The sequence below is a fragment of the Octodon degus genome, unplaced genomic scaffold (genome assembly GCF_000260255.1).
Source record: "Octodon degus isolate 3935 unplaced genomic scaffold, OctDeg1.0 scaffold00028, whole genome shotgun sequence".
NCBI classification, from domain to species: domain Eukaryota; kingdom Metazoa; phylum Chordata; class Mammalia; order Rodentia; family Octodontidae; genus Octodon; species Octodon degus.
In genome coordinates this window covers 6,089,074-6,102,811 of record NW_004524604.1, presented here as the reverse complement: position 1 = coordinate 6,102,811, position 13,738 = coordinate 6,089,074, and the positions used below count along the sequence as shown (strand labels likewise).

The 13,738-nt window shown below is 36.7% G+C and overlaps 1 protein-coding gene across 1 annotated transcript in view; it reads right to left on the bottom strand.

Annotated features, from left to right (window-relative positions):
• Wdfy3 (WD repeat and FYVE domain containing 3) overlaps nucleotides 1-13,738 on the bottom strand; it is a 311,759-nt gene that overhangs the window by 144,768 nt on the left and 153,253 nt on the right. Inside the window, exons 8-10 of the mRNA XM_023712946.1 lie at nucleotides 11,360-11,568; nucleotides 2,274-2,741; nucleotides 922-1,023 (exon numbers count right to left, since the gene is read on the bottom strand). Coding sequence (XP_023568714.1) covers nucleotides 922-1,023; nucleotides 2,274-2,741; nucleotides 11,360-11,568 — 779 coding nt within the window. The remainder of the gene's footprint in view (nucleotides 1-921; nucleotides 1,024-2,273; nucleotides 2,742-11,359; nucleotides 11,569-13,738) is intronic.

The window sequence follows — 13,738 nt, the reverse complement described above, 5'->3', positions numbered from 1 at the left end:
GTTTGTAAATAATTTATTTTCAATTTGCAATCTATTAAAATAAAAATATAAATAAAATAATTTAGACTAATTTTTTTTGGAGAGAGAATTATCTCTGCATCTCTAACACCTAGCATGGGACCAGGTGCACACAACGTATTTTAAACACATGGTAGGCCAAATTTCTCTGCAGCCAGCACAATCACACCTTTGTGCATATGTGTGCATGGGGGGAGGGACTCCTTCATGCAGGGCCTTCTCCTAAGCCACAAGCACACCCGAAGCTCCCCGCACATCCTCACAGTTGCCCATCTGAGCCCACCTGCTCACCTCTATGCCCCGCCCCTCATTGATTCCTCAGTTGCACTGACCTTACAGCCTTATAGTTTCTGGATGTAGACTACAATTTCAAGGACTCTTTTGAAAAAGCAAGCACACTAACTTGTAAATATAGTTGGACTGTTTGGTAACTACAAAAAGAAACTGAAGCCATAGCTGAAACTATTCAATGAAATACTTTACCTTGGAAAGATTATGTTTTATTGGAGAATAACTTTTTGATATTTCCCTGATGTCATAATGTTACAATACTTCTACATCTATTACTTTAATATTAGGGAAATTACCACAAAAATCAAATATTTTGGAAAAAGACATGAGAAGCAAATTACTTAAAGAACAGTACATTATGTAATTAGACTTTTTTTTTTTTTAAAAAAAACTACTTTAAGTACATGGTATAGTATGAAAAAGCAATGAAAACATTCTGAAATAGTAATAATATTAAACATTTTGTCACTAGTGCACTTCAAATGGTCCAGAAGGATTGTACTTTTAAGGCTCTGACAATCCTGGCAATGAACCAACAGCTCTTCCTCCAAGTGTAGGCACTTCTCAGAGCTAGGACCCCACTACAGGGCAAATCTGCTCCTTTCTGGTTACCTGCATTTGTGTTGGACCCCTGCAGGAGCACGGTCAGCGTCTCCATGACCAACAGAGCCAGGTGCTTTTGGTCCTCAACTGAGCTATTATTTCTTGAGTCCCCTACAAAAAAAGTTCAAAGATGCAAATCACAAAAGTGATAAGCTTATTTTTTTCTTGATTCAGTTTTGTTTTTAACAATTTCTTTAAAATTTCTCTGATATTCACTTTCCATTAAAATGATACAAAACAATCTTTAAAATGGCACCTTGAGACCATACTCTTAAATGAAATAAATCAAATGGGACACATACAAATATAAATATTACATTGTTTCTCTGGTATGAGAAACTGAAAGTTTCCTAAATAAGGACTAAAACACGTAATAGCTGTTGTGAAATAGGAACAAACTGTTCAAAAGGCAAAGGGAAGGGAGGAGAGAGAGGGAAAAGAAAAAAATGAGAAAAAAGAATAACATAGAAACAAAACATTGTAAATAAGAAGGGTAAAAGGAGCACAAGGAAAGGGAGAGGAATTGGAGAAGAGGAACTAAGATACAGGGCATACAAGCATCCTACGTGGATGTCCTCGAATAGCCACCAGGTACAAGTTATCCTACCAAATTCAAGTTTCCTATGATGAATGTTGTTGTTATAAACTGTATCAATAAACTTAATAAAAAATGTGTGTCCATCACCTTGCTAAAAGCGGGCAGGAAATCAGTAATGATCTTACTTTGGTATGACTATAAAGTTATCTAACAAGAACAAAAAATAAAAATGTTGAAATTAAAGACATTTATCCTGTAGAGATTTTAATCAAGGATGTCAACAGAAGAATGATAGATTTTAATATACCAAACAGAAAGATTTTAAGAATAGTGATCCACTTAATTTGAATTAATTCACACTCAATACTTACCAGTTGCCAGAAACTCTAGACTTCTTTCAGATTTATCAAAAAGGTACCTAATCATAGTAAGTGTACATAATATTCCAAATATTATGGGATATTATAATAATATCCCAAATTTGCCACCTATAAAAAATGTGAAGCATTCACACATAAAATTACATAGAATAAACCATAATTAATAATTCAAATTACTTCCAGAGGCTTAAAATTCCTACTTAGATGAACAAAATTACAAACATTAGTTATGAGTGTCACATAAGTTATTTGCCAGGTAAAAAAACTCTTCCCCAGTTTCCTAATAGAAATTTGGTTGAATAAACAGACTTTGGGAAACACTCACTAGAACGTCACAGCAATGTGCAGCAGGAAGTCATTTGAGCAATCACAGGAAAGGCACAAGAGGAATAAGCAATAAATTCCTTTACCAAAGAAGAACAAAGTTACGGAAAAGGCTTTACCTTGGTCATGCAGCGCCTGAGCAGGATCTTTCAAGAGGGCAGCATATTTATGCAGAAGGTTAACCATGACCTCCAGAAGGCCCACCTCCCTGAACACATCTTTAAATATGTAGTCGTGTCTTGTAAACTTAAGAAGGGTATGCATGGCAACAATGCTACAGGGGTACGAAGAGCTAGATTTTAAGAGGATACTAACACTAATAAGTTCTTTACAAGGGATGTAATTTAAGCTAAAGACAACAAACTCCAGCATCTCAAAGTATTTGTTTTGGACTTCTGGAAGTTTAGAAATCTTCTCAGCGAACTGTGACAGAGTGTGCTGTGACTCTAGGATGAAGTAGTTAGCACTGTCAGCCATGTAGATGTTTGTGATGGCGTCCAGGATGATCTGGGCCAGGAAGCTGGTTTTTGCTTTTAAAAATGCATTCTGAAGCACAGCAAAGGCCTGGATGTTTCTCACACTGTGACCTAAAATAGGAAATGAGAACACAAAAGTAGGTGCCATGTGATATTTCAGCCACAGCAAACTGATCCATAGAAACATAACACAAATTCAGCATTTACCAGCTATTTGCTAAGAACATGCCCTGTGTGCACAAAAGGTCATATTTTTCTTCACCAGGTTCAAATCACTTAATTAAAAATAAATAACGCCAACTAAAACCTTAATGTGCCATCATCAGTCTTTCAACTTAAGAACAGTATATGGTGAAAACCTTTTTTTTTTTGGTACTGGGAATTGAACTCACAACCTCATGCACTTGGCAAGTAGACATGTGCCACTAAGCTATACCCCTGACTCCTGAAACTGTTTATTTTTGAGACAGGGTTTTACTCTGCAACTCAGGCTGGCCTTGAGTTCACTCTAGCCCACACTGGTCTTAAACTCCCAACATTCCTCGTGCCTCAGCCTCCCAAGTGCTGGGATTATTGGCATGTTACCACTACACCCAGCCTGTAACTCTGTTTTAAAGAGAATAAAATCCTACTGCATTTGACTCTTAAAACACACAGTCCTGCATTCTGTTTTAGTAAGACTGATCTTCAGCGCAAGCACAGCTGCTGCTCAACCTGAAGAGACTCTGAGGCTGAAAGGTCATCGCAGGGGCCGCAGGAATGAAAGGTAAGAAAGTTCGGAGGGGAAATTCTCTAAATCTTCACTTTCTAATTATAGTCACAGTATCACAATTTTCATTGATTTTAATTTTGAAATTTGTTATCAAACTAAAATTATAATTTCCTTATATAAACATTTATTTAAGCAATTTTGGGTTGCCTACTAAATATATTTTTAAACCTTTGTTTTCAAACCCATCAGTTGAAAAATAAACACTTTTAATATAGATCCTGCAGACACATTGACAATGATACACAGAAAGTTACAGCTGATAGTACATGAAAACAAGCATTTGCCTCTAAAAATTGTTTCTAGTTCCACAATTATTGGGTGAGGTGTTTTTTTTTTCTTTTTTTTTTGGCCAGCTCAGCCCTCCCTGAAGGTGGGGCTGGCTAGTCATATGGTGCCAGGAACAAACCTGGTTGCCTGCACCTGCCTAAGCAGGTGCTTGAGACCGCTAAGCTATCTTGCTAGCCCTGGTAGGTGTATTTAGCATCTGCAAGAATTACAAAAAACATTAACATAGATTCTTACACAATAAATTTGATTTTAGGAACATGGTATGAACAGTCCTAGGAAAAACAAAATGGGTTAGAAAGGTTGCTAAGAAATCCTGACATAAGCATCTTTGAAAAACATTAAGATTGCAAAAAATCTTCAGCCTACATACATTATTTCAATTTTCCTCTACAATGTCTAAATATATTTGATGTATGGCAAATATCAAAGATTGATGTTAATTTTCAATTTCTTACTGTGTTTGCTCTTTTTAGGTCACCTTAACTTTTTATTTCCTATAAGTCACCAAAAATAAAGCTGAGATAAATTGACATACAAATATAAAAACCAAAATACATGTGAGAAAAGTGACAAATGAAACTAACAATGAGGTCTAGCCAATACTGTACACCTTTTAGCTAAGTGATAATATTAATCATCACTATAGAAAAGAAGTTATAAGAGCTGAACTTAGGTTAACAGGAAAGAAATCTTGTTCCACAAGTTTGGTAACTATTTGGTTTCAAGTGATTTTGTTCACAAAACGTATGACATACTATTAATGAAGCACAAGGACAAACTACCATAAAGACTAGAACTGGTTTAAACAACTATGTCCATACACAAACACAATTGTTACGGCTCGCGTCCAGATGTCTCCTCCAAAGCCTCAGGCAATCAAGGGGTAGGCTTGTCAGAGGCAGCTGAATCTAGAGTTTGTAACTCATTCATGGTCCAATGCTGAGATTAAGGTTTTAAGTGCCGCACCGTGGGCTGGTAGCATGCATACATATAAGGGACAGAGTCTTGTCTCTCTCTCCCTTGTTGCTTTGGTACCATCTGGCCACCATGGAAAACTCACTTTTTGTTGCTTTTATTATCTTCCACCACCATGAACTGCTGCCCCTCTGCCAAACCACCCTGCCTTGGTGCCAGTCAATTATGGAATGAAGTTGCCACACACTGTGAGCTAAATAAATAAGCCTTCACTTCTTTAACTCTGAGTGTCAGGCATTTTGTCTCAGCAGTGAAAAAAGAAGCTAAGGCATCAATGTAATGTAAAATATGGTAATCTTCACGTACAAAGATAACCTCAGGAACAGGGGTTGGCAGGTTAGCAGGCTTACAAATTTTAGAGTAATTTATTTTTTGATTCATCTTTAATCTTGTTATCCAACTCTTCTAGGGGCCATTACGATAGGTGGTGATGGGGTAATTAAAATACACAGGCACAGTAAGTGACCAAGGAATACCAAGATGAGCTCCATGATGGCTTTCAAGAGCAAAGTATTTTAACCAGTGAATAACCACTCAGGCTAATCTACACTTAAGCCTAATCACTTCATTGAATTAAACCAGAGAAAAAGATTTTGTTTACCTCTAAAATATTATTTCTAAACTTAAACCTCTATGCATAATGGAAATTAATAAGGCCTGATAATTCAGCTTTCTAGCAGAAAAAGTATCTTAAGGGACATCCGAATATCAATACTGAAATGAGTGGGTTACAAATTTGATGTCCACTATATTTCCAATGTTAATATTATGAGTAGTACTTATTTGTCATAGTCATTAAATTCTTAAAATACTCAATTAAAAGCTGAGTAATAAAAATTTAAAATATATACACCAGATGGGCATATTTCTTAAATATTAATACATAAAAGCTCTAATATTTTAGCAAAACAAACATATTTAAGTTTCAATGTTTGCATTAACTTATTTAAGTTTCAAAGTCTAACTTCAATCTTTTAGGTACAAAAATAGTTATAAGAAACAGTGATAAAATAAGAAAAGCATTCTAAAATAGAACAAAGACCACTTTATTTTTCTCAAGTCTGCACATGCAGAGCAAAAGAAATGAATTAGACAGGGTTTGAAGAACATCCACATAGACAACAAAGAAGTATCTTATTTTCCATCTAATGAGAAATGTGAAAGTGAACATTTAAAAAGAAGTCTACACAGTACAAGCATAAGAAAATGAAATAAGAATAAAGGTCTAAATAAAAAATGCAAAATTGCCTTCAGTGGCCAGATCCTAAGTATTATCCACTAGATTCTATGTCACCGTAGTTAGATTACAAAGACAGATCCTAAGAGGAGATGGATAGAAAAAATGGCCAGAGATGCTTGCGGGAGCCAGGAGTGGCAGTGCACCTCTGTAATCCCAATGCCCAGGAGGCTGAGGCAGGAGGATCACTTTGAGATCAGGGTCAGTCTGGACCACGTAGTGAGTTCATGGCCAGCCTGAACTACATAGTGAGACACTATCTCAGAAAACAAAAACAAAACAAGATCCTAATGATGATCCAGGATAGCTTCACAGGACAGAAGCTAAGTTAGGAGAGCTAAGCAGAGCTATGAAAGAAGGGTGGAAATCAGGACATGTAAAACAGAAAATGAGGACTAAGACCCACATGTGGATGGCTGGCAGAAATGGTTATACACAGCCTGTTAAGTTACACTGTGGGAGACAGTGAGAATCAACCCTGGCATGCTTACGTCCCCCACTACGAGGCAAGTCCATGCTGAAGGAAGGCCACAGGAACTGTAGCTACCAGATTGGGAAAGAAACTCCACAAAGGAGAAAACAACACTGTACTCACACCACCACTGCCTAAACTAATGTGTGATAAAAAATGTTTGCAAGGTGAAGTCCGATTAAGGTTCAGCAAAGTGTGGAAACATTCTGCATAATGAGATACAGTCTCTGGGAAAAACATATTGAAGCCTTCAGTATGGAAAATAAATGTGGAAACTGGAGCGCTATGAGTTACAGAATGCCAACTCACCACAGTTCATGAACTGGTCAACTGGGGCTGCTAGGAAACCAATGAAGATTTTCCATTAAAGTGAAGCTACTAGGGCTGGCCAAATAGCTCAGTGGATTAAAGTGCCTGCAAGCAGATGCAGAGGTGAGGGGTTCCATCCATAGGGCTGCCCTGTTGGCCCTGCCCCCAGGGCGCGCTGAGACAGCAATTGAGACTGGGCATGGTGGCGCGTGCCTTAATCCCAGCACTTGGGAGGCTGTAAGCAGGCGGATCAGTATGAGTCCGACCTAGTAGTGAGACCCTAAACACCCTGTAGACCCTGCCCTAAAATACAAAAATAAATAAATAAATAAATAAATAATAAAAATAAAAAATAAAGGGAAGGGTTGCTCTGCTTCTTTAATTTCTTTTTTGGAAAAATCCCTCTGCTGATGAGGATATAAAGCTTAGCAAAAGCTCTTGCTATCTGCTACAGAAAGTCATTTTTAAGAAACAAGACTCACACATGTGCAAACAAATATGCTCAGAATGGTAACTGGGTTGACCTCTTCTTTTAAATTTTATATATCTTATACCTGCCTCTCTTGATCTATAACCAATGCCAAAACCAAGGCAGCTAAGCTGTGACCATGTGTCCATCATGAAGTGCACATATTCATGCTTCCTTTTTAAATGTAATTGTACCACTTATTTGGTAAAAATTCCTTGGCAACAAGAATATTCTTTTCGTAGATAATTAAAAGGAAACAAGTGAAACCAAGAAATGTCTTTCCCATGAGCACTGTAAATAAAGAACTGACATGAGGCTATCACCACATGACATCGTTTAACCATTTTTCTCCATCTCTTTCCCTATACAACAGTCTACCATCTCTAACCCAAACAAGATTCACAAGAAATACACCAGAAAAAAGAAAGCAATTTCCTTCATAAAAGAACAACACAAAACCCTGAAGGGTAAATTTAATAAAAAACCTGCAAGTTGTATGCACTGAAAACTATAAAACACTGCTGACAGAAAATAAGACAAAAATAAAGAGCAATATCATTTTCATGGGTTGGTTGCAAGATTCCATACTATTAAGATGTCATGGGCCCAGGAGATCGCTCAGTGGAATTAGCAACTGCCTGGCAAGGTCAAGGTTCTGAGTTCAGTCCCTGGTACAAAAAAAAAAGTTAGTCCTCCCCAACAAGACCTAAGTGATGTATATTCCCAATCACCATCACAGTCAGCTCCTACTCTAACAACTCAAGTCACAAATTTACATGGAAGCTCAAGGGAATAGCCAAAATAATTTTGAAAAGAACAAAATTATACAACTTAAATGAGTTAATTTTAAGATTTTTAAAAAATCAAACAATACTAATAAAAAGCCTAGTATTGTATTAAATACAGACACACTGACAAACAGAATTCAGACAGTCTCAAACATAGGGTCTTTTCAAGAAAGCATGCTGGCACATTGGTACAGCCATGTGAAAAAAACCAAAAGCAAACAAAAAACAAAACAAATAAGTGAACTCTTACTTCCTGTGCTATGGAACAATTGAAAATGTTCCTTTAAGAGATAAAAGGAATCACTGGAGAAATAAGACATTAGAAAGAGGACATTAGAAGAAGAAAATACTAGTGATGACCTTGGGAATTTGAAGTAAAGATTTCTTCAATAGGGCAAAATGAAAAATTGGATTTTGTCCCTGAAGTGACTAAGACCTTATTTAGAATATATAAAGAACTCATATAACTCCAACAATCCTACCAAGTAATCAGCACAATGACCTGAAGTAACAGAGGAGTAAAAGTGACAACCAGGCCCACCAAAAGATTTTCAACTTTATTAGTCACTTAGATACTAAAAATCAAAAGCAATTCGATACTAGAAAATACTCACTAGAATTTCTAAAACTGCGAACAAACAAAGCTAATAGCACTAAGTGCTATTAAGGATGTCAAGCCACTGGGACTTTCATACACCGCAGACATGAATATTAAAAATATTAAATGGGACAGCCCCTTCCAAAGAGTTGGCTGTTTTGCATAAAGTTAAACATGCATGTACCACATGATCCAGGAATTTCAGTGCTGGGAGTTACCCAAGAGAAATAAAAACATCTGTTCGTAAAGCTTTAGTCAGGATAGTCAAACACAAACAAATGTCTACCAACTGGTAAATGGATGTAGAAACAGTGCAAGAATGACCCACTAGCAAAAAGACTGAAGCATACAATAATGTGGTTGAATCTCAAATACATTACTGTAAGTGAAAGAATCCAGATACATAAGACCAAATATTGCATGACTTCAGCTTCTGAAGCTGTGGAATGAGTGAAACCAAAGCATATCAGCTGCTGCCCCACAAAGAGTGGGGGTGGGTGACAGAAGGACTGCAAGGCAAACAGAAAGCCTTTTAAAGTGTGAAAGTATTCCATATCATCATTACAGTGTGATTGTACAACTACATATCTATTTTTATTTATTTATTTTTTTTGGCAGAATTGAGGATTGAACTCAGGCCCCTGTGCTTGCCGGGGAAGCACTTATTCCACTGAGCCATCTCGCTGGCCCCCAACTACACATTTATTAGGCTTAACCAAACCCAGCACTTTGATGGACAGATTCAAACAGATGTAAATTATACACCAATGTTGCTGACAGAAGACCAAAAGATGACACAGTCTATTATTTGGTCTCTAATGGGTGCAGCTACCACGATGACTCCCACAGCCTAACCAAGTGGCATGAAACACAATTTTGACTTAGACAAGGAACTCCAAATGAGGTAGGCTGACCTGTTTATTTCATAGAATACTGTAATTTTTCTAAAGAAGAAATGGATATTTAGAAAAGTTATAACATTCACGATTCTATAAATTCTGACTATGAGGGTAAGATCCTTTCTAGTTTTCGTCAGATTCTCATGATGACTCTGGTTGGGGCTAGGTTATATTGTTTAAATCCGTATTATTCATGAGACAAAATCAGAAAACAACATTACGCAAAAGAATAATTTTGTTGCAATAATTATATGATTATAAAATTATGCTATTTTACTTCATTATATGAATATGAAGATCAGATTGATTAATCAAATGAAATAATAAAGTATGAGACAAACATACATTCCAGAGTTATTTTATTTAAGTCAAAAGATTAACTAAGGAACACTGAATTGGGAGCCTATAAATTTCATTGAGATTACTTTCCCATATTAAATAAAATGAAGGGCCAGCAGTATAGCTCAGCAGACTAAGCACTTGCTTAGGTAAGCACAGGGCCAGTGTTCAATCCCTGGCACAGCATGCTGCATCAGCCCCACCCCTGGGTGTGCTGAGTCAGCAATGGAGTCTGGGCGTGGCGGTACACACCTGTAATCCCAGCACTAGCGAGGCAGAAATCAGGAGGATACTATGAATCTGACTTGTGCAGTGACAGCCTACACCAAAAGTATAATAAAATGAAACCTGAACTACTCAGGCATATGTGTGCCTTTGTACCACTCTTATGTCAGAGACTGTCTTAGAAGGTTCTCACTTGAAAAAGGTTCTAAACAACCTATGCACTAGGGATACAGCACATCATAGTGACTCTGAGGGCTCCATCTACTTTCATGAATTCAAAAACTTACAACTATTGACTTTTTTGTCACATAATGAACAGCCTTACAGTGTAAACAGACATATCGGTTCTTTTGACTAAACATCACATGGAAATATCATGAACCTATTGAAAACTTTAAGCAGCAAATCACATGAAAAGAAGTGTTAAAGGCCTTCAGATTGAGATTCTTTTGGAACAGTTATTGCGGGTTCAAAATAAACAAGAAAGCTGGGGGCCAGGGGAAGATGGCTCAGTAGAATAAGCACTTCCCTGGCAAGTGCAAGGGTCTGAGTTCAGTCCCTGGTTCTGCCAAAAAAAAAAAAGGGGGGGGGGTAATTTGTTGAACTAAATTTTTTTTTAGTGAAGTATCACAAAATGAAGATTCAAATGGTAGAAGACATAGGTCATTATGCCCTGACCTACATGAAGTAATGTTAACTTCTTTTACTTACATTTGCTTAGTTTTAAATATAGCAGTTATATCTCATGCTTCCCATTCATACCAGTAGGTGTGGAGATTAGAATATGAATTAAGTGTAATCCACATAAAATCGCAACATATGGAGTGCTAACACTCCAAAGCAGCATGATTAGATTTAAAGTTGTTTGAACATTAAAATGAATGCCTAATACAAATCTCATTGCTTGATTTCAGACTTTCATAATATTAACTTTCAAACACTTGATATGCTAGAGTATTAAGAGATTCTTACCTAAACTTAAGCACAAATAGCATAAACTTTAACGAAAAACAAAATGCTATTTTTAAAAAATCATTTATTTATTTATTTATTTGGTACAGGGTCTCACTGCACAGTTCCAACTCGCAGTGATCCGCCTGTCTCAGCCTCCCCAGCGTGTGCCACCATGCCTAGTTTTGGTGACCTGCACAGCATACCCTCATTCCTGGGCTGGTGTGGCATGTGGTACTGGGCACTGAACCCAGGTCCTTGTGCTTGCCAGGCAGGTGCTTGGACTGCCAAACTATCTATCTCCCCATCCCCAAAATGCTATTTTTTAAACAAAGAATAAACAAAGCAAGGCAGATGTACTCGTCCTGTGTCTCTGCATAGCTCTGAAACAGGATGACAGGGCTCACCTTTGCCTGCAGGCTGAGGCACTACAAATCCTGGCAGCAGGAAGGGCGCCCCCGTGGTGACCCCTGCGGGCTTCAGCTCATTGACACCGTATGTGGTCAGGGAAGTTACCAGATTCACCAGGTCTTTCAAGGCATCTTTGGACTCGGCCTCTTTTGCTTGCTCCAACCTAAAAAAAGTAACAAATATATTTTTTCTCCTTACTTCTGTACTTGAATTTATTATAAAAACTATTTATCAATTTTATTTATTCAATTTATTTAATAAATATATCTATAAACTGTTCAGAGAAGTTTCTTCTTATAATATTTCCTATATTAAAAACTTCAAAACACTATACATTTTATAAGACATTATGGTGTATTTTGAAGAAATCAGACCAGTGATCAAAGTGCTCATTTGATCACTGTTATGTTAGATAAACCACTAATCTTTGGCAGAAACCCTCTAAATAATAAAAGCATTAGATTAATTGTATTTTCAAGTTCCCTAAGTCTCTGAGGTTACTAAGGTTCACTATTTGCAACTGAAACCTTATAAACTAGTCATTCTTATAAACTAGTCTTTCTTAAGGCATCTGCTTAGTTAACAATGTTCAAAAATGAACTCTTTGGGAAGCGTTCTAAGAATTTTATTTGTATTTCATGAATTTAGGTACTATTTAAATAAAGTTCTGAGGTGGTAATTTTTTTTAATTATCATAATTGTTTCTCAAAGAACTCTGAGGTCATTAGGGAATTATTTTTTAATTATAACTTTATAAAGAAAACGAAACAGGCACAGATATCTCTTTCTTGGAAAGCGTAAGCTTTACTGGGCTTTCCCCTCAAAATAAAAAAAAATGTAATTCGTATCAAAATAAACTTGGAGAAGTGTATAGAAGGAAGAAGGAAGGAAGGAAGAGGAGGAGGAGGAGGAGGAGGAAGAGGAGGAGGAAGAGGAAGAGAAGAAAGGATTCTTAATCTCACAACCCAGACAACCACATTCAACCTTTGGATGGACTTGTTAAAACCTGTCATTTTTAATCTGAAAGTTTAGTTTTTACAGTACTTATGATCCCAATATACACAAACTTCACACTTTTCCTCATTTCTGAGTGTTAGCATGTGCGTCTCGGTGTGAGTATGCGCTCCCTGCACACAGTGTCCTGAAGGCAAGCACAGCCAACCATGGCACCAACCACACCTTTGGTAGGGAGAAGGGAGAAGGCAGACAGCTAAAGACACACAACTTTCTCTCCACTGAGGATTATGTGCTAGGACTACTAACTGTAATGAAAATACTGTGTTAGAATGTCAACATGAGGCTCCTGACGAGTCAACCTGCAGTCTCAAAGCACTGCACTGTTAACAGCCCACAAGTAAGGTGAAGTCCCCATTTCGTGAACTCCCTACACCCTCTTTTATAAATGAGGAACTACATGAAAAAGCAATTTTTGGAAGCTATGAAATATGAGAGTAAGTACATTAAACTTTTGTTAGATATAAGTTAACAAAACAATGTTGTTTTTAAATAAGTCAAATGATTTAAAAATAACCAATGGCCCAGGAATCGCTAGAGAGGAAGAGCACCATCTTTCGGGAGATTTGGGTACAGCCACTTTCTAAGCACATGCATGCACTGTCTTCTAGAATTTAAAATTGGGTGTGAGAAATATCCTGCAATAAATAATTGGTTTTTCATACATATTTATCATGTCTCATCTAGCTATATAATTACCTTGCTATTTGCTAGCAAGTACTACAACATGGACAATAAAAATCCAAGCAAGCACAAAGAGTCCCTACTTAAGAAGACGTTAACTTCACGTAAACTCTTTTATCTCAGTTACAAATTCATACATAATCTCCGATTTCACATTTGTGATCTGCATCTGACAATTTAATTGTTTTTTTTTTAAAGAAACAGCTGTTTATTGAATAACACATAAATCCATAAACAAATATGTAGATCAAACAAATATCTTTACAAAACCAAAATGTACTGAAATGTATTTCTGGCCAGGTTAAATTACAATGTCTTCTTTTTTTTTCTCTCTCTTTTTCTTTTTTCTCTCAATTCCTTTACAAACACTTGCTTGAAACTTCCTCTGATTCCATCATAAACACTTTCTCTTTCCCTCTCTAGCAGCCTTGGACCTTTTCACTTGAAATATCCCTTTCGTCTATAAGAAACTTCCTAGGTGCCAGCATCACTTTTCTCTTTTCCAGTCCATATTTCCATTCTGTACTTTCTCTGCTATGAAGCAGTAATTTTTTCCTGCAGGCTTTTTTTTTTTTTTGTATTTACTTTTTATTTTTTTTATTTTTCAACAAATAATACACTGCATATATTCTTCTTAGTGGTTAATTGCTGTACAAGATGCGGACTTATGATCCTAT